General features: G+C 45.1%; 1 protein-coding gene across 1 annotated transcript in view; it reads right to left on the bottom strand.

The window, feature by feature from the left end:
* EFHC2 (EF-hand domain containing 2) overlaps positions 1–26,580 on the bottom strand; it is a 190,849-nt gene that overhangs the window by 3,089 nt on the left and 161,180 nt on the right. The window contains exon 14 of the mRNA XM_025857715.2: positions 14,570–14,675. Coding sequence (XP_025713500.1) covers positions 14,570–14,675 — 106 coding nt within the window. The remainder of the gene's footprint in view (positions 1–14,569; positions 14,676–26,580) is intronic.

Here is a 26,580-nt window from a genome sequence, read left to right as displayed (position 1 = left end):
ACATTTTAGCTTTTAATTACATCGCAAAGACCCGTTTCCAAATAAGTTCACATTCTGAGATTCCAGGTAGACATGAATGGGGGGTAGCAGGGGGCGGGGGGGCGTGCAATACTCAACCCAAGGCAACGTTATAAGCAAAATAAGGAAAGCAGACAGAAGAGTTTTACTTTTTTTTTTTTTTTTTTTTTTTAGTGTGGCAAGAAGGATTAGATGAGGACAACTAAGTTCAATTTGGGACATTTTCAAATTTGAGGTACCCATAGGACATCAAGGTGAAGATTCTGGTAAACACCTGGGAATAGGGTTCTGTGTAGCACAGAGCTACTGTGCAAAGATGTGGAAGTCACTGAAATACGGGTGATACGTAAAACTATGGTAATTAATAATGTTGACACAGAATCAGAATCAGGAGAACACCAAGTACTGGCATCTCTAAGGCATTAAAGAGATGATTTACGATGACAGTGAACTGGTTGCAGACTTTTGTGGGATTTATACTGCTTCATAGTGATGGCAATACCACTATGACTAATAAATTTATTAGATATTTACTACGTAACAGGTACTCTTTTTAAGTTTTTATCACAGAAAACCCTACGAGGTAGGTATTATTTATTTACAGAAAAGGAAACTGAGGCATAGAAGGGTTAAGTTGCTTGTCCAGAAAACTGCCAGTAAGGGGAGGAGCCCGGACTGTAATCCGAACAGTGAGGCTCCAGAGCTCTGCTCATCTGCCGAGCTGCCCTCCAAAGCCCAGCAAACTGGGCCAATCTAGAAGCAGCCGGCTCTCATCCTACATGGCTACATCTTACCTATCATTTTCAACAAGGAAAGCTGAGTAGAAAACAATGTGGTTCTTGAAGTGACACACCTTTTCTTTCTCAGGAATGCCTCCTGGGGCACCTGGGTGGCTCAGTTGGTTAAGCGTCTGACTCTTGGTTTCCACTCAGGTCAGGATCTCAGGGCTGTGAGGTGGAGACCCGCCTGAGGCTCTACGCTGGGCTTGGAGCCTGCTTAGGATTCTCTCTCCCTCTGCCTCCCCAACCCTCACCCGCTCGCGTACAAGCACATGCGCTCTCTCAAAGAAAAAAAAAAAAGAATGCCTCCTGCCAGACATTGGAGGTTGAGCCCAAACCACCAACTGGCTGTGTAAAGAAGGAAATGGCCATTCAGATGGATGAAGCCTAAATCCACTCCTAGGGCGTATTTATACCACATGGAACTTAGTGAAATGTCCATCCTACACCAAGAAGGAGTAAATCACTGTGTGTGTGTGTGTGTGTGTGTGTGTGTATACATATACACACACAAAATTATGTACTTTAATCAACAGTCGTTCAACTATTCAACACGTCCTCAGAAATTTCATTACAAAACTTAAAGCAATTTTTGCTCGTAAGTGGTATTTTTAGATTTGATCGTGTTATAAAGGAGTATAATGCAAATATATGCATTCAAAATCACTCTTCCTGGATCGGTGTTTTTTTTTTTTTTTTTTAAAGATTTTATTTATTTATTCATGAGAGACAGGGAGAGAGAGAGAGAGAAGCAGAGGGAGAAGCCGGCTCCCAAGGAGCAGGGAGCCCGATGCGGGACTCGATCCCAGGACCCCGGGATCATGACCTGAGCCGAAGGCAGACGCTTAACCATCTCAGCCACCCAGGCACCCTGTTTTGTTTTTTTAAATAAGAATTTTCAATACTGGGGCGCCTGGGTGGCTCAGTCTGTTAAGCGTCTGCCTTCGGCTCAGGTCATGATCTCAGGGTCCTGGGCTTGAGCCCCACATTGGGCTCCCTGCTCAGCAGGGAGCCTGCTTCTCCCTCTCCCTCTGCTGCTCTCCCTGCTTGTGCTCTCTCTCTCAAAAAAAAAAAAATCTTAAAAAAAAGAATTTTCAATACAAAAAGAATTAAATACATTATGCAACTCATATCACTGCAAAGAAATTATCTGGAGAATGGATTCTTTTATGAAACAGGCCAGTTCTAGAAGGTCCTTCCCTCATAACTTCTTCATTAGGCAGCAAAGGTTTCTTGTTTTTGAGCAAGGAATCATGATTTAACCTCTAACAATGAAAGAGAAAGAAACTGAGGGACTCACATTGGAATAATGGCAACTCAAGAATTTGGAGATGGGAGTTATACTTATTAGCAATAAGCTGGACTTGGACAAAATGAAACACAAGTAAATACCTTGAGGTCTGAGATGAAGGATGATTTGAGATGAAAAGACAACAGTCCATTTCTTTGTATCTTACTCACTTTAAACCCCATGGCTCACACAATACTTTCTTGAAGCTCCAGTCCCGCTATGCTCTCTCTCTAGAATCAGTACCACTTCCCTGGATCTGATTTCCCTTTGTCACTATTCTCTAGGATCCAGGTTGGAGTAATTGGAAGATGCCATGGGGCCCTCTGCAGACAATGATTCCCAGCCATTTTGGAGTCACGACTGTGCATCATTGTTGAATTTCGCTCTGCATTTCATAGTTCTTCCTCCTTCCAGAAAATATTCCTTAGGAGGAAATTGAATTTGGTTTTGAGATTGGGGCGCCATCTCTTGAGTTATCTGGAAGTCACATTGGAGACTCTGGATCCATCTGTCAGTTTGTCAGGAAGTTGTTTTGTTCCGAGCTGTGCTGTGACTTTCACAGACATTTTATTAATGCTTGTAAATACAGAATCACATGGTGTCTTTGTTTGACTTCCTCAAGAAGCCGACATGGGGACAAGGATTCGAGTGTATATCGATTGTGAGGGGCTGGAGAGAATATGCCACAGGCAAATTTGCAGTGGTTGAGAAACCCAGGATCCATATACTGCCAGTACGCTATTGTGACTCATAATAAGATATGTTATTTGGTCTTCGTCCCTGTTTCTGGGACAGAGCTCCTAAAACCCTTGAAATTTTTGAGGTGATGAGAGGGATAAAGTGTCTTATGTTAATGAGACATTTTTGAAAAGCACCTAGGGATGGGGGCTGGTTGCTAGGGTAACGGACCTTGTAATAAGAGGGTTGGAACTTTGGGTCCCATCCCCCTGACCTCCAGGGATAGAGCTGGAGGTTGAGTTCAATCACCAATGGCCAATGATTTAATCAATCGTGCCTTTGTAATAAAACTCCATAAAAACCCAAAAGGACACGGATTGGAGAGCTTCTGGGTTGGTAGGAACTTGTGGAGATTTGAGGAGTGTGGCCGGCGCAGAGAGGGTGGAAGCTCCCCACCCTTTCCCCCCACCTCACCCTATGCATCTCTTACCACCCGGGCTGTTCTGACTTCTATCCTCTTATAATAAACCAGTGATCTAGGAAGTAAAATGTTTCTCTGAGTTCTGTGAGCTGTTGTAGCAAATTCATTGAACCCAAGGAGGGGGGTCATGGGAACCTCTCATTTATAGCCAGTGGACCAGAAGCACAGGTGATGAACTGGTGTCTGAAGTGGGGGGGAGGGGCAGTCTTGTGGGACTGAGCCCTTACACCCTGTGGGATCTGATGCTGATCATGTCAGAACTGAGTTGAATTGTAGGACCCTTAGCTGGTGTCGAGAGTTGTTTGGTGTGTGGGAAAAAAACCCAGCACATTGGAATTGGTACCAGAATTGTAGCCAACCCCCAATTTTAGGGAGATTTTCACAGGTGCTAGTTTAAACGGATCAACAGAAATTAAATTGAAATCCAAAGGAGGGTGGGAAAACAGGAGGTAAGATTTAAGAACCTCAGGGGAGGGGGGGCAACGATAAAGTAGAGGGAAAAAGTATCTTCTTCATAGTTTTGCCTGTAATTGGGTTCATCTAAAGGAGTCACATGGGCAATCTCTCTGCAAAATAAAGAGCTCTTTGGTGACACGAGAAACCCCACACTCCCACTGCCTAATTGTTCTAATAAATCCACAAATGTTCTACATTACATAATATTTATGACAATCTGGGCAGTGAATAAAAATAGTCTCTGTGTTCACTGACCTTTTATTCATGCTACACTACAAAATGAGAAGAAAAGTCCAGGTCAGATGGTATTCCCAGCAGGGCACATACCTTTTAAGTGGAAATAACTGCATGGTAATTTTACAACAGGAGAGCTCATCCACAACAGCTGATCGAGCCTTCCCCCGACCCCCTACCTCGACGATGATGAGCCTGCTGGTGTTTCTGTAGAATAGCCCCCTGACTGTGCATATTTGGCATCTTAAATATCTGAGCATAGCAGGCTCTGCCAGCACCCCTCCCGATCTCCTCACCCTTTCCCCTTCGGCGCTCACCAGCCCCACGTCCAACCTGCGTTCCTCTGCCTGAAAGCTTTTCTTTGGCCTCTGAGGCCCACTTTGGCTGCCCCTGTGACATGCCACAAGTGCATGGGAATTCATTCTTTTCCTCCCTCGTCAGGAGCAGCCCTCACCCATGACTGATGGGAGCTGATGGATGAATAGTGCAACCCCCTTGCACTTTGGGTGGGAAAATGCTGAGGTACATCTAGGCCCCTGGATCCCTGAATTTCCCAGAGGCATTAAGCTCCAGTCACCAAAATGTGTCACTGGTTTGCGAATATGCCCTGTGGCAGCCCCTTCCCTTCCACTCTTCATTCCCCACTCCCTTCGTAGTCTTCCCTCCACCTCCCTCACAATCAATATACACTTGAATCCTTGTCCCCATGTCGGCTTCTTGAGGAAGTCAAACAAAGACACCATGTGATTCTGTATTTACCAGCATTAATGTCTATGAAAGTCACAGCACAGCTCGGAACAAAACAACTTCCTGACAAACTGACGGATGGATCCAGAGTCTCCAATGTGACTTCCAGATAACTCAAGAGATGGCGCCCCAATCTCAAAACCAAATTCAATTTCCTCCTAAGGAATATTTTCTGGAAGGAGGAAGAGCTATGAAATGCAGAGTGAAATTCAACAATGATGCACAATCGTGACTCCAAAATGGCTGGGAATCATTGTCTGCAAGAGGGCCCCACGGTATCTTCCAAGCTGGCTTTGACTAAAGCTACCGACGATGTCAAAGAAGTTGGCAATAAATTACTTGTTCATCAATGGTGAAAAAATGTAGCTGCTGATCTGTAAAATCATACACCCTTGAAGCAAAGATGGCACTGGCTGGGAACCCAGTAAACAGCAGCTGCCCAGTGAGAATAGCAAAGCTGTGTGTGAGCTCATGTGCTCTGGATTTATTTGCTTTGACATTTTTAAAAGGAAATTTAATTGGATTATGTCTCCTTCCAGTTTAAAATTTTCTACTGTAGTACTGGCCACCAGATGCATGAGGGGGAAAAGATCGGGAGCCAATTAAATTCCACGCTTCACTGAAACAAGGTTATTTTTATTCCTCCCAAATGTAAGGCTGATGGAGTCATGTTAGTGATTTCACTCTGTTATTTCCCTCCCCTTGCTCAAAAAAAAAAAAAAAAAAGACGTCTTTACAGGAAATATCTATGAATTTGTAGAAAAGTCCAGTAGGGTGTACGGAACCGAAACTGTGGTTTTCTTGGATTTACTGCCTTCTAAAAGGTTGACATGACCTCACAAATAACTCAATTGACAAAACTATGAAAGCAATTGCATTTCCATGAATCAAAGGGAAATTAATTTGGGGAAGAAATTTTGCAAATACTTGTTGAGATAATCAAGAGCATTCTGATGCCATAAGGAAAAGCTCATCGATTAAAAAAAAAAAACCTGGAGATTTGCTTATATTCCTATCCATTTCTGTGTCAGTGTAGCTAAAACACAGGTGAAACCTTTCCTTGAAACTGCCTTCCAGGGTAAATACAGTTTTCAAGAGGACACGAATTTTTGCTGAGCTTTAGTGACAGGCTTCTGCATCCAATTCAAGTAGACATCATCCGGTGCTTTGAATCAAAGCGGATTCCGGCAGAACCGTTCCCTACTAGGTCACTGTTTTGTGTTACGTAATCCGTCTGTGTTTATCAGCTACTTTTAAAATCTAACGAGAATGACTAACAGTCTTTTATTTCGACTGATAAATTCAACCTCAAATCCTAGAAATAACTGCTTACTTATTAGAGCTGGCACTAGCCCCTAACTATATAATCTTCACCTTTAGGAATGCCCTGGAGTCTCAGCTTCCTATCTATAAATTGGGAAGGATACTTAATTTTCACAGGATTGGGACAATAAAATGTCACAGGAGAGCCCACCCTTTACATACCAAAAGAAGATCTTCCACAAGTGGGGTATCCAAAGACGTATCCCAGGGTGCACCCGACCTGCCCCCTCCTCCCCACGGCCAAGGCCATATATATCATCCTGTTGTGGCAGGAGAGGGCTGGAGAGCCCATCGCTAATGGTCCGGCAGTTTCAGTGCTCATAAAATGAAGCCACATCCAATTTTTCTCAGAAATGTCAAAAGATAAGACGCCAGTCACACAGTGCAAGTTATAAAGTTTATACGAGAACCGATTTAGTGTTATTTTTTTAAAACGTGGCTTCTGAGATTAACCAGACAGGCTCTAAACAGCGGGCCCTATTTTGCCAGTTTTATAGTCACCATCTGTGAGCAAGCACAAGAGAATGGAAATGGGGTCTCCAGGCCTTGACAGCGCCAGGGCAACATGCTGGGGCCGTAGACAGTCACATAATGGAGTAGGAGGTCAATAACAGCCCCAGTGGCTCACCACGGGCCACTGTGGGAGCCAGGCAGAGCCCCAGGCAAGGGAGCTCCTGAGAATTCAGGCTACAGGCCACAGTCAAGAGTCATATGGTGGGTGACAGTCGGTTTGCGCCCAGCCATGTAGGGAAATCTCTCACCAAAGGACTAATCAAAGCTAGATGACCTATGGATCACAGTCCTCTTTGTAAATTTCACCAGTTTGTTCTTGGACCCCCAGCCTTATGAGCTGAGACCACCTAGCCATCACATGTAGGGTAGCCCCACCTGAGTCTGGGGGACCAGTCCTGACATCCAGCGGACCAAGCACCGAGGGCCGTGGTCTGGACCTGGCCTTACACCCTGGCTGTGAGGTTTGTTTGCCTGAGCCCAAGTTTTTATTCTGGCAACAGACCGTGCTGGGTCATTCTCTCTTTGCCCCCAGAAGATCCATTTTCTGCCTTCTTTCCCCAGCTCACTGCCCTGGGAGGCCGTGCTCTGCGGACTGCATCACTTGCCGAGCTTCCTTGTTCCCTGGCGGCTCAGTGGGTCCAGCCAATGGTGCGCAGCAAGAGATCAGGGTATTGATTCCACTTCTCCTGCCCCTGCTCCCTCCCTGCCTGGCCATGGTTTGGCAGTGGCTACCCGCCTCTACTTGTTGCCACCGCCCCAGCTCTGCCACTGAGCTCCACTACCACCAGGCCTGCTCTGCTTCTTCAGACCTACGGATGGTGACGGTTTCCCGCTCTTGCTGGTCCCTGATCCAGTTCCTGTAGCCCTATCCAATCCTCTGGCAACAGTCCCTTCATTCAATCCATATCCCTGACTCCTTTGAGTGTGCTGTGTATGTACATTTCCTACTGGAACCTCACTGGTAGAGGGACTTAGCCAGCTCTGTCCCCTGGGCAGGGCTAAAGGCTTAGTTCAAGCCTGTGGACTGGCTTCCTCTGATTGCTGAATAGTGCTAACTTCAGGATTCCCCATCACTGTGCTCCCTGTTTCAGAGAGATGCCCTGCCTTTCCAATCCCATGTCTGGTGTGCCAGACCAGCCTCCAACTCAGCCCCTGGTTGGCTGAAGCCACCGGTCCTGTTCCTCTTTTCTGGCCCCTCCCTGATCACCCCATACACTGCAGGTAAGCAGGTTAGCCTGGGAAGGTGGCCCAAATCCCTACCCTGACCATCCGTCCTGTCCATTATCACAGACACAAACAGAACTGGTGTTAAATCTCGTACTGAGGCCTGCTCACTTTTCATCAGCCAGGAAGTCTCTTTTCACTCCTCAGTAAGATCCCAGTTAGGGAAGAGATAATGTGCAGCACAGGAGTATAAAGCAATCCAGCTTCCAAGTGGTGGCCAGTACTGGTAAGTTCTAGAGAGCTTTTCATGGCATCGCAGGAACTTCAGCCAGAGCTAGCCTGTCCAGCTCCTACATCAGAGGGAGTGCGCAGCTGCCCAACCCCTGGCCTCCACCCTGGCCACGCTTCCACCCCGGAGCTCAGCCTGCCATCCCTTGTTCTCAACAGAACTCGAATCCGTCACGTCACACTCAGGGCTAGGTCACGTTCATGGCCTGGTGGATCTCATCCTGAAGTCCCACATGTGACTTTTTGGCTAGGACAACTTCCCCAAATGCTGGCAATCTCCAGAGCTCTAAGTGAGAGGTGTTCTGTGTCCAACTGGGCCCCCACAGACCTTACAGAGCTGGTCTGGCTCCTCCCCGGCCTCTTCCAGCATTAAACGCTCTCCTGTCAACAACCCGCCATGGGCATAAGATCAGGCAGTGACAGGGGAGCAGGGGTGGGGAGGGGGCTGTGCCACACTGCCAGGCCCCCAGTTGATGCCAAGAACAATCAACAAAAGCTTCAAGGACAGTAAAAGCAAACATAAACAAGTGGGACTGCATCAAACTAAAACATTTCGCCACAGCAAAGGAAACCATCAGCGAAAATGCAACCTACTGAATGGGAGAAGACTTTTGCAAATGATGTACCTGATAAGGGGTTAACATCCTAATTATATAAAGAACTCATAAAACTCAATATCAAAAAACCAAACAATCTGATTTAAAAAAATTGGCAGAGGACCTGAACACTTTTCCAAAGAAGACACCCAGATGGCCAACAGGTACATGGAAAGATGCTCGACATCACTCACCATCAGGGAGATGCAAATCCAAATCACAATGAGATATCAGCTGTCACCTGTCAGAATGGCTTTTATAAAAAAGATAAGAAATAACAGTATTGGTGAGAACATGGAGAAAATGCACTGATGGTGGGAATGGAAATTGGTGCAGCCACCGTGGAAAACAGTATGGAGGTTCCTCCAAAAACTAAAAACAGAGCTACCCTACGATCCAACAATTCCACTTCTAGGTATTTATTGGAAGAAAATGAAAACATGAATTAAAAAAGACATATGTACCCCTATGTTCATTGCAGCATTATTTAAAATAGCCATGGGGCGCCTGGGTGGCTCAGTTGGTTAAGCGTCTGCCTTCGGCTCAGGTCATGATCTCCAGGTCCTGGGATTTAGCCCCACATCAGGCTCTCTGCTCAGTGGGGAGCCTGTTTCTCCCTCTGCCTGCCGCTCCCCCTGCTTGTGCACGTGCTCTCTCTCAAATAAATAAATAAAAATCTTTTAAAAATAATAATAAAATAAAATACCCATGATATGGAAACAGTCTAAGTGTCCATCAGTGGATGAACAGATTTAAAAAAACTGTGGTATATATGTACAACGGAACATTATTCGGCCATAAAAAAAGAAGGAAATCTTTCCATTTGCAACATCATAGATGGGACTTCAAGGGCATTATGCTAAGCAAAATACATCAGACAGAAAAAGACAAGTACAATTATGACTTCACTTACATGTAGAATCTAAAAAGCCAACCAAACAAACAAAACAGAAAGACTCATAGCTACAGAGAACAAACAGATGATCGCCAAGGGGAGGGGGTAAGGGGGGGATGGACGAAATAGGCGAAGGGAATTAAGACGTACAATCTTCCAGTTATAAAATAACTAAGACAGGGATATAATGTACAGAAGGAATACAGTCAATAATATTGTATGGTGATGGATAGATGGTAACTAATTGGGTGACCATTTTGCAATGTGTATAAATCACCATGTTATACACCTGAAACTAATACAATATTGTATGTTAATTATTTTTAATAAAAACAAAAAACAAGAGCTTCACGAACAATTGATTGCCGAGCTAGGATGTACCATCCAGGATCCCCTTGAGGAAGGACTTGGTGGTCCAGCTGCTGAGAGCCCCCTTCAGGAATTGCCTCGGCTACAGAGCTGGCTTGGCTGCAAAGAGTCACATTACCCAAGGTCAACCCCCTTCCTAAAGCAACCCACAGGGACAAAGGCCAAGCCATTGTGACCCATCTCAGGACAGCTCTGAAAGGCCATTCTAGCTCCAGAGCTCTTTGTGGGCTGGCTCAACTGCGTCCTCTGCTTACTCCTGTGTCCTTCCTCTCCCTTCCAGAGGTATTGATCCCAAGAACACTCCCAAATAAACCTCTTGCACATTAAACTCCACCTGCTTCCTGGAGAACACAACCTGTGTGGCAGGCTCTGACCCGAGTGTCTCCGGGCGTTACCGGACAAAACATTTAAGCACACTTACACGGTTCAGGAGATCCTGTACTTTTCACTACTGATTGTACTCTATCAACTATGCAATATCATGCTCAACCCATTCCCACTGAATATTTTCACATGAGATTATAGACCCGCTGGTAACATTCCCAAGCTATCTTACATCCTCTTTATGAAACAATAACAAGCTTAGGAATACCAGAGTGCTGTAGACTCTGAGATCTAGTTACGTTCTCATTGTTAAGTTAAATTGGTATCATTTTATACCTATGTTCCTTTCTTTCTTAAACTGGCGACAAAGAAATGGCCCCTTCCAAATGTCTCCCACAGACTGAACTGCTTCTAGGCTTGGTCAGCAGAGATGATAAAAGACCCAAAGAATTAAGTTCTCACTATATATGAGTAACAACTGGAAGAGCCCCCTGCTCAAGCAGGGGCCCTTCTTCTGATGCTACATTCCTGTTCTGTAACTGGTCTCCTACCTTTAAGGATAGAATCACTGATCTTAGCCTTGGAAGGTGACTACTCAAGGCCTAGCCCCCTCATTTGAGGTAGTAAGACCTCTCCATTTTACAAACAATAATAATAGCTAACATTTAAACCCTTTATTATAACGGGACAGATGTGGGGATAAGTGTCTCACGTGTATCATCATAACCACCCCGATGGAAGTACTATTTTCTTTCCTTCCTTCCTTTCTTTTTCTTTCTTTCTTTCTCTTTCTTCCTTCCTTTCTTTCTTTCTTTCTTTCTTTCTTTCTTTCTTTCTTTCTTTCTTTTTCTTTCTCTTTCTTTTCTTTCTTTTCCTTTCCTTCCTTCCTCTCTCTCTCTTTCTTCCTTCCTTCCCTCCCTCCTTCCTCTCTTTCTCTTTCTCTCTTTCTCTTTCTTTCAGAAACGTACACACACACACACACACACACACACACACACACACACACACAGTGCAGGGCGTAGGGGCAGAGGAAGAGAGAGTCCTAGGCAGACTCTGCACTGAGCACGCAGCCTGACTGGGGCTCAATCCCATAAGCCCAGAGCCAAAACCAAGAGTCGGAAACTTAATCGTCTGTGCCACCCGGGTGCCCTGGAAGTACCACTCTTATCTCCATTGTTGAGGGGAGGAAACCTGAAAAGGTTGAGTGACTTGCACAAAGTCACACAGTTACTCAATCACAGAGCTAAGGGTTTGAACTCAGGTTCATGTCCCAGGCACAGAGTATGCAAGGGATGAAATGGGGGAGGGGTGGCTAAGGCAAGAGTAGATCTTGGGCTTTCCCACGGAGTGATTCCTTTTGCAGGGTCAGTGGTGATCCTTCTGTGGGCCCTTAAATCAATTTCATGGTTCACAAACGACATTCGAAAGAGAGAAAGAAGGGGTTTGGGGGAGGGGAGAAAAGGAAAAGAGGGAAGAAAAGAAGGAAGAGACAAAGACAAGATGGCATTGCACCACATGTAGTCCGAACAGTAGTGTTTCACGAAACTTTGGTTCCGCTGTATCTGTGCATGCTGGATTGCTATGAGAAAAAGTCTTTGTGGGTTGTCAGACCAAAGGTCATTAAATTTCATTCAAATTCAGTCATCAGGAAAATAAAAATTAAAGTAATAAGCTACCATGCTTTCAGGGGGAAAAATGTAAAAACTTGAATGCCTATCAACAGAAAAATGGATGAATAAATTATTCTATATCCATATTACAGCTATTAAAGAATGGCTCAGATCTATACATATTAAACTAGACAGATTGCCCGTGATGTAGCATTAAGTAAGAGAAACACACGTCCGATAAATGCATGTGGTAGGATTATATTCTGTAAATCAGTGATGAAGCCCCCAACAGACAGGTGAACATTTGGGTGGTGGACTGGGTGGAACAGAAAAGGAGGGAAGTAGGAACGAAGGAACAGTACAACAAAGGCAGCTGCCATCTAGCCAGAAGCAGTGTGCACATCATCCAGAACGCCAGAGGAAACAGAGGACATGAGCAAATCGTCTAAGTCGAGAGGAATTTAATAAAGCGGCTGTTTACGAAGTTGTGGGAAGCGTTGAGGAAAACCAACAGGGGATCCTCCAGTCCCTCAAGGACTATAACAACAGGGAGCCAGTGCCACCACCTGGGGCTGGAGGGGCAAGAGACGGTGGTTACTGGAACCTGGAGTGGTGAGCAGCTATATGGAGGAGGCAGTGCATCCAGGGGAACCGGCAGGGAGGGAAAGGATTTCTCTCTCCTCCCCCCTCCACTCTCTTGCTGGAACATCCCACTGGCCAACCCAACTGGAGGCCAGGGGGCTAGGGGACCCATTGATGCAGCCCATAAAGGTTAACTGCCCAGGACTCAGAGTAGGAGAGAGGGGGCTGGAGAGAAGTCCTAATGGGACAAATGGATGATATCCAACACAGAATACTATAACATTAAGTGAGAAGGTAGAATAGAAACTCCATCTACAATTTTTCTTTTTACATATGTTAAATTTTTGCATGGGTGAAAAGTAAAAGTTTGCCAAATGACAGTACTGATTTGCTTCTGCGATGGTATCTTGGATTTTAGTTTATTAAATCCAATATCTTCAATAATAATTACATTAAAAGAGAATTTTTTTTTTTTTAATTCTTCGCAGTAAAACAGACCTGAGTTACGAGTCTTAACTTGCTGTTTCTCTACCTTCCTCATCTCTAAAATGGGGATCAGGAGAGTACGTATCTCACAGGGTTGCTAGGAGGATTTAACCAGCTAACAGATTTTCAGGCCTTAGGGTAATGTTTGGCACAGAGTAAATGCTTTAAGTTGTCTGCAGTTGTTATGGTGACAATGTGATATCAGAGCCTCCCAATGAGTCTACCTGTCTCCATGGCCCCTCTTCAGAGCGCCCACCATCCAGCCAGAGCAAGTGCCCTTTAAACGGTACACCCGATCACGTCGCTCTCTTCCTTGAAGTCCGTCCATGATCTCCAGATCTTGCAGGACAATCCTCAAACCTCACCCTTGCCGCCATCTCCAGCCTCACCCTCTTCCACTCCTCCCCCCTTCACGCCTTCATTCCAGCCACACCAATTCCTTCTGGTTCTGCCCAAACGCCATGCTGTCTGTCCCCTGTCCCAGTGCCTCTGTTGGGAATGCCTTTTCCCTGCCATGCCACTTCCCTCCCTTGCTGACTCCTCCTATTTGTCATTGAAATTTCAAGAAGACTTCCTGTCCCCGCTCCCCCATCCTGCCAACCCCAACAGTTTCCTCCTATCCCCTTCCATCCCATGCAGGCTGTATTATGCCACACTCCAAATCATGAGTGTATTGATTCCGCCATTAGCAGGTGCCCGTCCCGCCCCGGAAAGGTAGCAATAATGACCTTTGTCTCTGGACCCCAGCACGGAGCACAGAACCTGCTGAGAGTGGGTACTTAATTCATGGTTTGTCTGAGAATTAAATTTATAAATGAGCAAGTTATGTGACCCAATGTCACTCAGCTAAGTAAGTGGCAGAGCCAGAATTCAACCCGAGTTATGTCAGACTCCAAAGGCCACCCCTATCTCCCAACCTTCTGGAAGTTCTAAGGCTGCCTGCCACTCCAGAAGAGTTGCATGCCTAAGGGAACTCCCCAGGGGCACTAGACCAGTTCAGGCCAGAATGAGTTGGTCAGCGAGACCGGGAGTAATAAATGCCTCCTTTCTGGGAGTAACCACATGACATTTGCTTTATCAAGGGATTTTCCCAAGAAAATCAATTTCTGGAGCATGTTAAAATATAAACAAACCGCCATCCACCCACCCACTCCTTAAAGACAATTGGTCCAAAGAGATCTTAGAGAATTCAGACAATTCCACAATGTTGAGAGCACCACCCGATCACATGAACTTTGTTTTCCCTAACCAAGCATTTTTCTACTGAATTTTTATTTTAAATTTGGCTCCGCTGTGAAATGTGCATCCCCATCCTATACTGTTTCACCCAAGGCAAACCTGTATGCACAGCCACAGACGTAACTAGGGATTCTTGACCTATGCACAATGTGAGATTTGCTCTCGTGACTCATGATGATGTTAGCAGAATCCCTTGATAACAGTGTTTATATCTATTTATAACTGTAACCTATTATCCTATTTTCCATATAATTGGATGCGACTGAGTTTTAAAAAAATTCAGCTGCAGAAGAAAAGTCATGCTCTTATAGAGCAGATGTTCGCTCAGCATGGAAGTGAATTAGCCTTTAACACAAATACCCAGAAATACATCAGCACTTTTTCCAAAAGCACTTGCGTTAATGTTTTATGCTGAAAAATCATTTTTAAGATAAAGGATATTAAAAATGCAAGGGCGGTGGCCACAGCTGGTTTTTAAAACAGGTGTTAATTTTACCTCTTTCATGTATGACGGTGCTTCCAACTGGGGCATCGGATTCATTCTCCAGTTCAGGGCGCAGAAAAATGACTCATAATTTATTTGTTCTTTACTGTCTTCAAACCTGAAAATATCATTGTAATATATAATTTGACTCAATCTACAGAATTCAGGACCAAAATGTCAGCTTAAATGCTACGAGGAAAACATAATGTCAGGTTATGTTTTAATACCTGATATTTTTCTTATTTCTTACAAGTTTTTTTTTTTATTAATAATCAGATTCTAACCCTCGAGAGAGTGAACTCTTTGCGAGCAGAGATCCCAACCAGCTCATTCACCACAGTGTCCCCAGCACCTAGATTCATGCTGGCATTTAGTAGGTGCGCAATAAAGATTTGCTGCAGTTGCCACAGAAACAAATGAGCTTATTCAGTAACTGAGACCATTTTGTTCAGAGTATTTGCAGGCCCTCTTAATTTAATATGGTTGATACTATAGGTCAGTGAAACAAAATCTCCTTGTGTTTCTTAAATTGCATGCCTTTTAAATTTTTAAGGGGAGCCTAGATTCATTGCGTCTACGCAGTTATTTTTAGGAAAAATAAAAGGTATCTTTATCATTTATTATGTAGCCATTAAAAGGGGTTATTTAGGGGGCACCTGGGTGGCTCAGTCAGTTAAGCTTCCGACTCTTGATTTTGGCTTAGGTCATGATCTCAGGGTTGTGAGATGGAGCCCCGTGTTGGGCTCTGCACTGGGTGTGGAGCCTGCTTAAGATTCTCTCTCCCTCCCTCTACACCCCTCCCTGCCCCTAAAAGAAAAAAAAGGAAGGGGTTATTTAGATCCACATATGCTGTCATGGAAATATGTTCATGATATACTGTTGAGCAGAAAGAAGATTACAAAGTAGTATGTAGACTTATGATCTCACTTGAGGTATATATTTATATAAAAAGGCACAGTGGCTCCTGGGTGGGTCAGTCAGTTAAACATCTGACTCTTGATATGAGCTCAGATCTTGATCTCAAGGTCATGAGTTCAAGCCCTGTGTTGGGCTCCACGCTGGATGTGGAGCCTACTTAAAAAAAAAAAAAAAGACATAGAAAAATTCTAATAACAATATACTGAAGTATTAAAACAGCTATCTCTGGGAAGAGAGACTGCTTTTTGCTTTTTGCTTTAGACTTCTCTGTATCATCTGAACTGTTTTAAATTCATAAGAAAAAATACTAAGCCCATTTTTCACTTAAAAGAAAACACTGGTATAAATTTAACCTTAACCATAATAGAGTTTTGGCCATTAAGACCCAGTAATTTCAAACACAATTGATGGAATGACCTGAACACTAAGTGAAATTCTTCTTAGCATAATACCTCAATGCCACCTAGTCTTTTTTTTTTTTTTTAAAGATTTTATTTATTTATTTGAGAGAGAGAGAATGAGAGAGAGCACATGAGAGGGAGGAGGGTCAGAGGGAGAAGCAGACCCCCTGCCGAGCAGGGAGCCCGATGCAGGACTTGATCCAGGGACTCCAGGATCATAACCTGAGCCGAAGGCAGTCACTTAACCAACTGAGCCACCCAGGCGCCCCCAATGCCACCTAGTCTTAATTTCACCACACTCTGCCAATTTTTAAGGCTAAACATATATTGATCATGTCAGACCATTTTTTGAAGGCCAAGACCAAGGTATTGTTCCCAGCACCCTGCCAGGATTCCTGCCCCACTCAGGACCTCCAACTCAACACTCCCTCTCCAACTGGCAAGTGAGGCGCCCAAGATACTGTGGCAAGGATGACCAGGGGATAATTACTTAAAAGAAAACCTGGTGATAATAAACGTAGGAAAATAACATACTCATAACCAGTCAAAAGACTTTGTTTTTTCTCAGGAGTAAAGAAAATAATAGCTCATATTTATAAACGAATATAAATTAGCAGTAATAAGTTAAATGTTACAAGATGAAGTCACAAAGACTCGTCAATCTAAACAAAGTAGAATAAACAGAGTGATCCGAAGAGGAGAAGGGGAATTCGGTTCTTCTTTTGTGTACATTTTCTTTGGCCGAGGATTCTGGGATACAACTCCAATATGCTGCCCCCTACCACTGTTTATCCTCTGGATTTTGGCTTGCTCGTCATTTGAACTCCTTGAAAGGACATGCTCTGTTTATGGAAATATTTGTAGCCAAAATGCTGGACCATTATGTCTTTTATTTGTGTGTGTTTTGGGAGAAGAACTAAAACTCAGTCAATTAAAGATGTTTGGTAAGAAACTTTCCTCTAGCATGGAGCCTTGAAGACAAGTATTCCCTAATACTCTGAGTAGGAGCTGAGGTCAGAGAATGAGATCATGTAGGGCCTTTGACTTTCATACTGAGGAAAACTAAGAGCCACTGGAACATATTGTACACAGAACAGTTATGGGATCTCCGTTATATCTTCTAAAGATCAGGCTCACTGATATATTGAGAAGGGAATGCAGGCGCAGGGCCAAAGTGGCGGGGCAGTCAGCAGTCTTCTGCAGTGATCCAGAGTAGGCATAATGGCGGCCTAGATGGCAGTGGCGGCAGCGGAGGGCACTGAGGAGTGGTCAATTCTGAACGTATATATATATATTAAAGATTTGCTTTAGAGAGAGAGAGCAAGCAAGCGAGTGGGGGGAGGGGCAGAGGGAGAAGGAGAAAGAGAATCTCAAGGAGACTCTGCGCTGAGTACAGAGCCCAATGCGGGCCTGGATCTCATAACCTAGAAATCATGACCTGGGCCGAAACCAAGAGTCAGATGCTCAACTGACTGAGCCACCCAGGTGCCCCGATTCTAAATATATTTTGAGTGTAGGATTCCTGAAGGATTGTACATAATGAGACAGAGATAGATAGACAGACAGAGACAGAGAGAATGCATGGACCCGGGACAACTCCAAGGGTTCTGCTTGACCAGCTGGAAAAATACAGCTGTCCTAACTGAGATAGGAAGGACGGCAGGGGCCATAGGTTGGGGAGAAAAAAATCAAGAGTTTTGTTTGGATATGTTCCATTTTGATGGGGAGGGGGCAGCTGGACATGAGTCTGAAATTCAGGGAAGAGGTTTGAGTTGAAGATAGAAATGTGGGAGCCATTAGCATAGAGATGGTATTGAAAGCCACCAGACCAAGAGATTGGATGAGATCACCAATGAACTAAGTTCCTCTATCTGTTCCTACAGTATAGAATTTAACGGTCAGTAAGTTCCCATTACATCAATTACAGGAAACACTTTAATTCCAGAGGTTCCAGAAGTGTAATAGCCCAATAATTTGGGAGCCAGTCAAAAGACTACCAAACCGATCTAGGATCACATCAGACTTCACCCCCATATACAATCCACTATCCAGTCCTGTGGGTTCTACCACCATAGCATATCACCCAGATCTTTTTCTGGGGCGCCTGGGTGGCTCAGTCGGTTGACTGTCTGCCTTCAGCTCAGGTCATGATCCCAGGGTCCTGGATCGAGCCCCGCATTGGGCTCCCTGCTCAGGGGGGAACCTGCTTCTCCCTCTCCCTCTGCCCCTCTGCTTGTTTGTGCTCTCTTTCTCTGTCAAATAAATAAAATCCTTTTTAAAAAATCTCTTTCTCTCTACCTCCTCTACTACTCACTAATTCCAAGCCACCATCAACTCTCACATGGGTTACAACACTAGCTTTGTAGTTTGGTCTTACTGCTTCTATTCTGCCCTTCGCTGCAGACACATCCTCCACCAAAATGAACTTTCTAAAACATAGACCAGATCAATAACTTCCTTGCTTGGAGCTCTCCAATGGCTTCCCAATCCACTTTGAACACAAGCTGAACTCCTTATCAGGGTTTATAAAACCCTATGTAACCTGGCCACTGCTGGCTTCTCTGATCTCATCTGAAAACTCTCTGTTTGCAACATTCCCGGTGTACTAGTCTTCTTCCTGTTCTCTGAGCATGCCAAGGTTGTTCCCAGAAATGCAAGGCATTTGCACCCTCTGGTCCCTTTGCCTGGAAAGTCTCCATTCAAATGTTGCTTCTTCAGAAAGGCCTTCCTGAAGTTCCTCTCGCCTAACCGAGTCCCCCTGCCTAAATCTGCATTGGCCCTGGATGATGGCAATTGAAACTTACAGAAAAATTTCTGGAAACACCATTGGAACTCCTATTATCATACGTTGTTACCATTAAGTCTTATATCATGCCTACCTGTTACCCCTAGGCCCCTGGCCTTCTTCCCTGCCCAACTCGTGATATGTCAGACTCAACACATCTAAACATTTACCCATTTCAAAGGCTATTTGGAAAGAATATTCCTGAGTCCAGTGATATTCAGGAAGGATCAAAAGCTGTAAATGGAAGAGCACACAGCTTAGAAATGATGTATAAAATTTTCCTGAGGAAAGGGGTGTCTGGGTGGCTCAGTCAGTTAAGTGGCCAACTCTTGGTTACAGTTCAGGTCATGCTGTTGTGGTTGTGAGATCAAGCCCCTTGCCAGGCTCTGTGCTCAGCGAGAGTCTGCTTCAGATTCTCTCCTCCCTCTCCCTCCCCCTCTGGCTCATGCTCACACTCTCTCACCCTCTTTCTCTCTCGCAAATAAATAAAAATCTTAAAAAAATTTTTTTTCTGAGGGAAAATGTTTGAAAGATTTGATCTTTCCAAAGACCCAGAGTCAGGCTTCAGGGAAGAGTTGAGCTAATGTGGTATAATACTCCAAGTTTTTCTTTTTGGTTCTGTCTTGGAGGATCTCAACGGATATGGAAATCCTGGCCAAAGGAGCAAGGGAGAAAAGAACAAAGAATCTTTCAATTAAAAGGGATAAAACTAGCCAATGCTTCTTGGAAGAATTTTTTGCTCTTGGGAAGTGGGCAGGGTTGCAGTTAATAGTCATGGATCGATCACAAAATATATTTATCTCCCTTTCCCACCAAAAGCTCACCAAAATGACAATAAAGGAATAAAAATAAGTAATAACCCACAATGACAATGATTGCTAGAGAAAAGACAACAGTGGACAAGAATCTTCAAGATCTTTTGCATGATGGAAAGCAGACTTGTAACTGACTTGGCAGAACTGAGGAAGGGAAGCTAAACTCTAAATGTCCAGAGGCAGGGGCCACTTAGAGATTAGCCAGTGTAGCCCACAAAACTCCCGAGATGCTCAGCAAATGCCGACTCCAGGTGCCAACAGACACAGGGACATGGTGTGGGATGGAAAACAAGGGCTGTTTCAAAGCCTGAAGAAAGCAAGGGCAGCTGGACACCCAAGTATCTTTCTCTATACTGTCCTCTTCCAGAGAAATCCAACTAAAAGAGCTTCAGTCTGGGGGGGATGTGGGGCTGAAGCATAATGGAGGGCAGAGGAGAGCATTACACACTGAACTTGAGCCTCTCGACCCCTTTCCTTCCCCTTTCCCATTTCTAGAACACCAATAGCCATGCTTTAATGCACCTCCTTTCCCTCATTCCACCATCCCTCCTATTGCAGCAGGAGAAGATAGGATTCTTCTCTTGATCCTCTGAATGGTCCCAGAAAGACCTCCAGATTCCAGCTTCTGGGGATCACCTCATGAAAATGAGGGCTATGAGATGGACTTGTGCAGCGAAACCCACCAATCAACAAGATCCACCCCCCGAATCTTCCAATAGTAAAGACAGAAGCCAAAACAGCAACAGGAAAGAAAAAAGGAATCAGAAAAACAATTGCAATTCAGGTTGCAGAAGGGAAGAGGTGAGATAAGAGTGATGTAGTATATCCATGAAAAAAGAACAGAAGACTACCAAAAAGGATCATTCAGACTAAAACGTGCTCTTGGAACAAAACAAATACGATAGTAGTAAATAGACCCAGTAGAAGAGGTAGAATATCATTTTGAGGAAATCCCTTAGTAAGTCTATCATAACAACAAACGGAAAATTGGGGAAAGAAGAGATCCAAGTCTGGGACATCCAAAATCTTAATGACAGGAGTTCTCACAAGAGAAAAATGCAAATGGAGGGGAGGAATTACTAAAAATTAATGGAAAGTTTCCTAGAACCAAAGGACAGGGTCCCTAGACCAGAAGGGCTGATAAAGTGTTAAATGGGGGCGCCTGGGTGGCTCTGTCGTTAAGCGTCTGCCTTGGGCTCAGGTCATGGTCTCAGGGTCCTGGGATCGAGCGCCGCATCGGGCTCCCTGCTCGGAAGGAAGCCTGCTTCTCCCTCTCCCACTCCCCCTGCTTGTGTTCCCTCTCTCGCTGTGTCTCTCTCTGTCAAATAAAATCTTTAAAAAAAAAAATGTTAAATGGCCACACACACAGACACACAAGGCCCCATCAGGAACTTCCAGAACACCAGGAACAAAGAGAAGCTCCTACGAGCATCCAGAAAGAACAATAATGGGAATCAGTGGTATGTTAAATTCTCAAGCATCATAACAGGAAGTTAGTAGTAGTATCTAAAAATGAGAAACAGAAATAGCAGTATGTGCGTGCTATTTAAATGTCAATGGAGATGGCGAGACGGGCTGAGAGAGGCTGCTTCTTGTGAATGGGTCTGGGAAGTGGGGAAGGATGAGGCTGGAAACTACTCTTGTTGGAAGAAACATTTTAGAATTATTTGAGTATTTTTTTACTATGAGCATGTATCAGTTTGGCATAAATGTAAATTTACAAAGAATAAAAAGCGGATGAGAAACCCTGAAACATGCTCCTCAGGGCAGTACACTCGTACAAGTCAGGCTCAGAAAGGAGGGTGCGCCACTAGTTGGGAGCACGCTGGTGAGGAATTAAGTCTCCAGTCTTCCTCCCTGCTCCAGAGTTCTGCACACAGCTTCCTCCCCCAGGCCACATATAGATAGTATTGAAAGCCACCAGACCAAGAGATTGGATGAGATCTTAAGAGACCACGGCCTCTGAATCATATAGAAAATGTAGCTCCTTGCTTCGGGGTCATGCTGTGCTCCTGATCAAAAATGTTAGCCTCCTCATTCTCCACCTGAATGCCCTACTTTGCTCCTCTCCAAATGACATTTGGCTCTTGCTAAGACTCTGATCCATGGTCAAAGGATGAAGATTTGCCACTCTGGAGGAAATTCTCTTGAAAAGGCTGTGAAGGCAATTCCAAAGAAGAACTTTCTATGGCGACATTGTTGAAATCAGTGCACACTCTTCCAGGGTGACTGCCCTAAAGGGCAGCACTAATTCTGGCTTTTAAGTGTTTCTCTGCTTGTTAAAAAGTCAGCCTCCTTACTTTAAAGTCCCAGCTCACAGTGCTAAAGTGTTTTCCTAAAACCTCCATAAATTCTTCTTTCCCTTTGATACTTGGGCAAGCCACCATTTCCTTCCCTACACAAAGTAAGGGACGTGTTTGTGGAGGAAAGAGGGAGGGAAAGCAATGTTTCTTGGTTCCTCTTTAGAGAATCATGACCCCCAAGCATGCTTCTCAATGCCTTGCTAGGTGGGAGTTCTTAGAAATGAGGCAAATGTGTCATTTGACGGGTACTTGGGCTCCCCCTCCCAAAAATGATGAATGGCTTGAAAACTGCAGAAGCCATCTATCTCCTTGCCACAGGGAATAAAGCTGATCTGCTTTACTTGCCCCATCTGTGGGGGTAAATGGTGCGGCAGCAGCTGTACTTGGTTGAAGAGTAAGGTGGCTTCCCCCTCTGCTGCGAAGGCCGTCTCGTAACATAGGGGAATGGGCTGGGCTGTGTGACCAGGGCTGGAAGGGAGGGAGTGCAGTGAAGACACATTTTTTTTTTTTTAAGAGAGAGAGAGAGAGAGAGAGGCAGTGGGGGGAGGGGGAGAGAAAGAGAGAGAATTTTAAACAGTCTCCATGTACAGCATGAAGCCTGACTTGGGGCTCTATCTCACTATCCTGAGATCCTGATCTGAGTGGAAATCAAGAGTCAGATGGTTAACCGACTGAGCCACCCAGGCGCCCCAGCGAAGACACATTTTTGACTCATGTGGTTGGGTTTGGTTTCAGTGCACTACCCAGCAAACCTAGGGGCGCACATTTGAACACCTGGTGAGATTCTTAAAGACCAGACAGTTGAGAAAAAAAGTAGAGCTCTGGGCCACTGCATCAGTTGGTCATAAAAACTCAGAGCTGACCAGGTGGCAAGGCTCAAGTTGTGAATGAGTAGCTCTGGTTATCTCTGGACAGCCGGGCCTCTAAATTCCAATTCTCATTCCAGCACACATCTTCTTGGCGAGGTAGGTCACAGCAGCCAAGCCCGGATCGTACACAGGGTCAATGCTCTGTTGGTCCACATGGGTTTGGAATTTTTTTTTTTTTTAATTTCTTAAAAACTACAAATCACCTTATGTTTGAAAACATAGGAAGCATCTGGGAGGTGGGGCTTCTCTCTGCAGACTTCCCAGGGCACCAAACACCACAACAGTAGCGGCCACATGGCCTGACCCTTATCCCTTGGCCCCACTGCCAGGTATTGTTGGGTGAAATCACCGGAGTCCAAACCATGCCTCTGGGAGGAGGGGGGCAGGGGGCGAGGCTGGGGAGAGTGTAATGAGATGATTTGAAAGCCCTGTAAACTTTTTCCATTTTAACTGATATTTCTGGAGGAGGCACCAGCTCTCTCGGGAGGCCAGTTCTAAGGCATTCCATGGAGCCCAAAGCCAGCTGTAAAAGGCCAGCTTGGGGCAGAGCTGCTGGGAAAAGAGTTGCACTTGGATTTCCAGTTGTTCCAAGTGTCGATTCATAAGGCCACAATTAGGGAAGGAGGCTACCTCTTTACTCCCCGGTCCCACATGGAACACGGAATGGAATGACCTCAGAATACTCTCCACTTCCTAATGGTTTGAGAAGCAGAATTTCTTGCTTATTGATACAGAGGACACATTAAAAATCCAAAGTGAGGGTTCAGAGGGGTTGAGTCCATTTACAAGGATCACATGGGTGGGAAGCAGTAGGGTTGACAGAACTCGGAGGCAGGTCTGGTGGATGTCCAGCCCGTGTTTTTCTCCTCGCTCCACTGTCCCCCATGGTACTAGCACAGGACAAGTCTCTGGGGCTGCAAAGATGAATGAGACATAGCCCCGATTCCCAGGAGCCCAGACAGGGACAATGTAGGAAGTTCTCATTCCATTAGAGAATCATCTTGGCCTGCAGCATGCTCCCTCAGTGACAGAGCCTTTTTTACACCTCAGCGTCTGTACTTATAAAACAAGGAATCATGCCTACCCTCAACTAGAATGTACCTTTTAATATGTTCAAGGATTTACAAAATATCCTAGGGCCTTTGGCACTATGTCAATACAGAGTGTCAGTCCGACCTTTAATGTATTACCTGTTACTACGACTACTTAGAACATTGAAGTCTGATGCTCTGCGCATTAGTGAAATGAATTGGACTGGTAAGTATGGTGAGTTCATACCAGCTACCACAGCGCAAACTGGTGGGGGGCTCAGGTGACCGGATGTGAAAAGGTTTTGAAGGCCGGCTCCCAGCTTGAGTTGTGCTAATAAGGAAAAGCCCTAACTGAATCACAAGAAATATGGGAATGCAGTAGAGGGAACGAAACGCGGGGCTAGGAAAAACACGTGGGTAACAATCACAGCGTGAAAGGAATCGGACCCCTCTTTAGCCATATTGTTTCCCGTCTCCCGATTTCAATTCACACAGCAGAGCTATCTGGCTGCTCCACAGCTGTCCCATTGCATCCCGTGGCAGGTAACCCTGGCCCTGGGCAGAGCGTGCACGGACCCGAGACAATGGACTCCGGGCCTGCCTCCCACAGGAGATGGCAGATGTCAGAGGGGTTCTGGCTTAACATGCCACAGGAGGGCTGTGCAGAAAGAGAGTCTGGTCCAGGCTCTGGAAAGCCCTGTGGAGTCTGTGGGGAACAATAAGAATGCAGAACATAAATGTAAGCTGCAGGCTGATGGGCCCATTAGGAATTAGGGCCGTCTTTGAAAGGAATCTGCGGAGATGATGCAAAACACCAAGCATGTGACCCAAATCGTGGCAGGGCAGATTGGAGGGAGAGGGGACTGGGAATGAGACATTTTCTAATCTGACTAGTCTGAAGTTTCCCCTCAGTGAGGAGCAGGGTCACTGCACAATTAGAGGCAGAGTTAGACTGAACATAGTCTGCTTAGCAACTCAGAGGGATGACCTCCACAAAGCTAAGCTGGGCTTGGAGGCGGATGCGCGCGGAGCCTGGGATGTCTTCGAAGCGAGTCGCAGAACAGTCTTCCTGCCTTTCATGTCAAATCGTAAAGGCGAAGTCAAAACAGTCTGCTGAGAAAAGGAGAGGACGATGACTTGGTGGCCTCTGTGTTAGAGAAGGAACATCTAGGTCCTCCAGAGGCCAGGCTCCCACATCCCTGGACTTTCCAGGACAACACATCTCTGGGGCAATAAGAGATAATCTAATAAATATCCACAGCTTCCTGACTGGAGACAGCTTAATGTGTGAAACGCCTTCAGATCCAACTGTTTGAAAACAAGGCTTCCTCTACATAGGACACAAGTTTCTTCCAGTTCATTTCTAAGTCAGAGTGTGTGGCCTATGGTCCCTGACTTCAACTTCTCTCCTAGGCCCCAATCACCACTTAGTACCAGGTGCTGCACTGAGTACTTTATATATGTTATCTCAAGTCACCCTCAGAACCGCCAGGAAGTAGGTATTATGTCATTTCAGAAGTAAGGAGCCTGAGGTTTGGGCAGATCAAAAATCTTGCACAAGGGGCACCTGGGTGGCTGAGTCGGTTAAGCGTCTGACTCTTGGTTTCAGCTCAGGTCATGATCTCAGGGTCATGGGATCGAGCCCTGCATCAGGCTCTGTGTTCAGCAGGGAGCCTGCTTGGAGATTTTCTCTTCCTCTCCCTCTGCCCCTCCTGCTTGTGTGCGTGCTCTCTCTCTCTCACTCTCAAATAAATCTTTAAAAAAAAAATCTTGCACAAAATCACACAGCTTGCAAGTGGATTCAAAGAATATAAGAAACAAGTCAGGGGTGAAACTGAGAAGATTTGACAACCCACTGATTGTTTATAGGTGGTAAATCAAACAGGTTGAAAGCAGGTCTCTACATCTGAATGGATCAAATATCAAGTCACGAATCTTCATTACAAGGTAAGAGACAAAAAGAGAAACACAGGGTTGTGAGAACCCTTTGGAGGAAATAAACCCTGCCAGCCAAGAAAATCTAAGAGGGCTTCATGGATAGGGTGCTACCTGAAATGGGTCTTAGAAGAGCAAGCTTTCAGCAGGTGAAGAAAACTGGAAACTATTTTCTACTGAAGAAATAGCAAGAGAAAAGGCAAAAAAAAAGGGGGGGGGAAGCAGGCGGTATACATGTGAAATGTTAAATAGCCCATGTGGAGGAGCGCCTGGGTGGCTCAGTCGGTTAAGCATAGGACTTGATTTCAGCTCAGGTCATAATCTCAAGGTCGTGAGATCCAGCCCTGCATCAGGCTCTGCGCTGGGCCTGAAGCCTGCTTAAGATTCTCTCTCTCCCTCTCCCCCTCCCCATGCTCATGCTTGCTAAAAAAATAAATAAATAGCCCATGTGGCTTTGGGAATGTGACGACTGAAGACACTGGACTCCTAGGCCTGTCTATTTCATCTCAAGTCCTTTACACCAGGATGACCTACTTATCCTTCACACTGATGCCAGCAAATAAAAGCAAGTTGAGCTGATAGTCCAGAAAATAACCTGAGGTCAATCCGATGCACACATCTGGCCCTCCTGAGTCCCCTTCTGATGCTTCAAGACCCTAGTTCTCCTGCATGACATTTAGTTTTATCTGTTCCTTTAGTCTCAGATGAGGACGCCCCACTCCAGCCCCTGCTTGAGAATAACTGCTCCAACTGACGACCCTAAGCCTCCTAATGGAGAAGGGGGAGCTGGTGTTCAAAACTCATGATTTTGGTCTTCCCTTAAGGAGTAAAGAGATTTACAGAAAGTTTGTGAGTGGGAGAGCAGCACTATGACATTTTTGTTCATGGAGGGTATTGACCTGTTGTATGTAAAGACAGATTTAAACAGTTAGAGACTGGTGGAAGAAAGACCAACACGGAGGCCCT

This window comes from Callorhinus ursinus, unplaced genomic scaffold (assembly GCF_003265705.2).
Source record: "Callorhinus ursinus isolate GAN/ISIS: 27379988/994484 unplaced genomic scaffold, GSC_fseal_2.0 scaffold16, whole genome shotgun sequence".
Taxonomy (NCBI): domain Eukaryota; kingdom Metazoa; phylum Chordata; class Mammalia; order Carnivora; family Otariidae; genus Callorhinus; species Callorhinus ursinus.
This window is presented reverse-complemented; position numbering and strand designations above follow the sequence as displayed.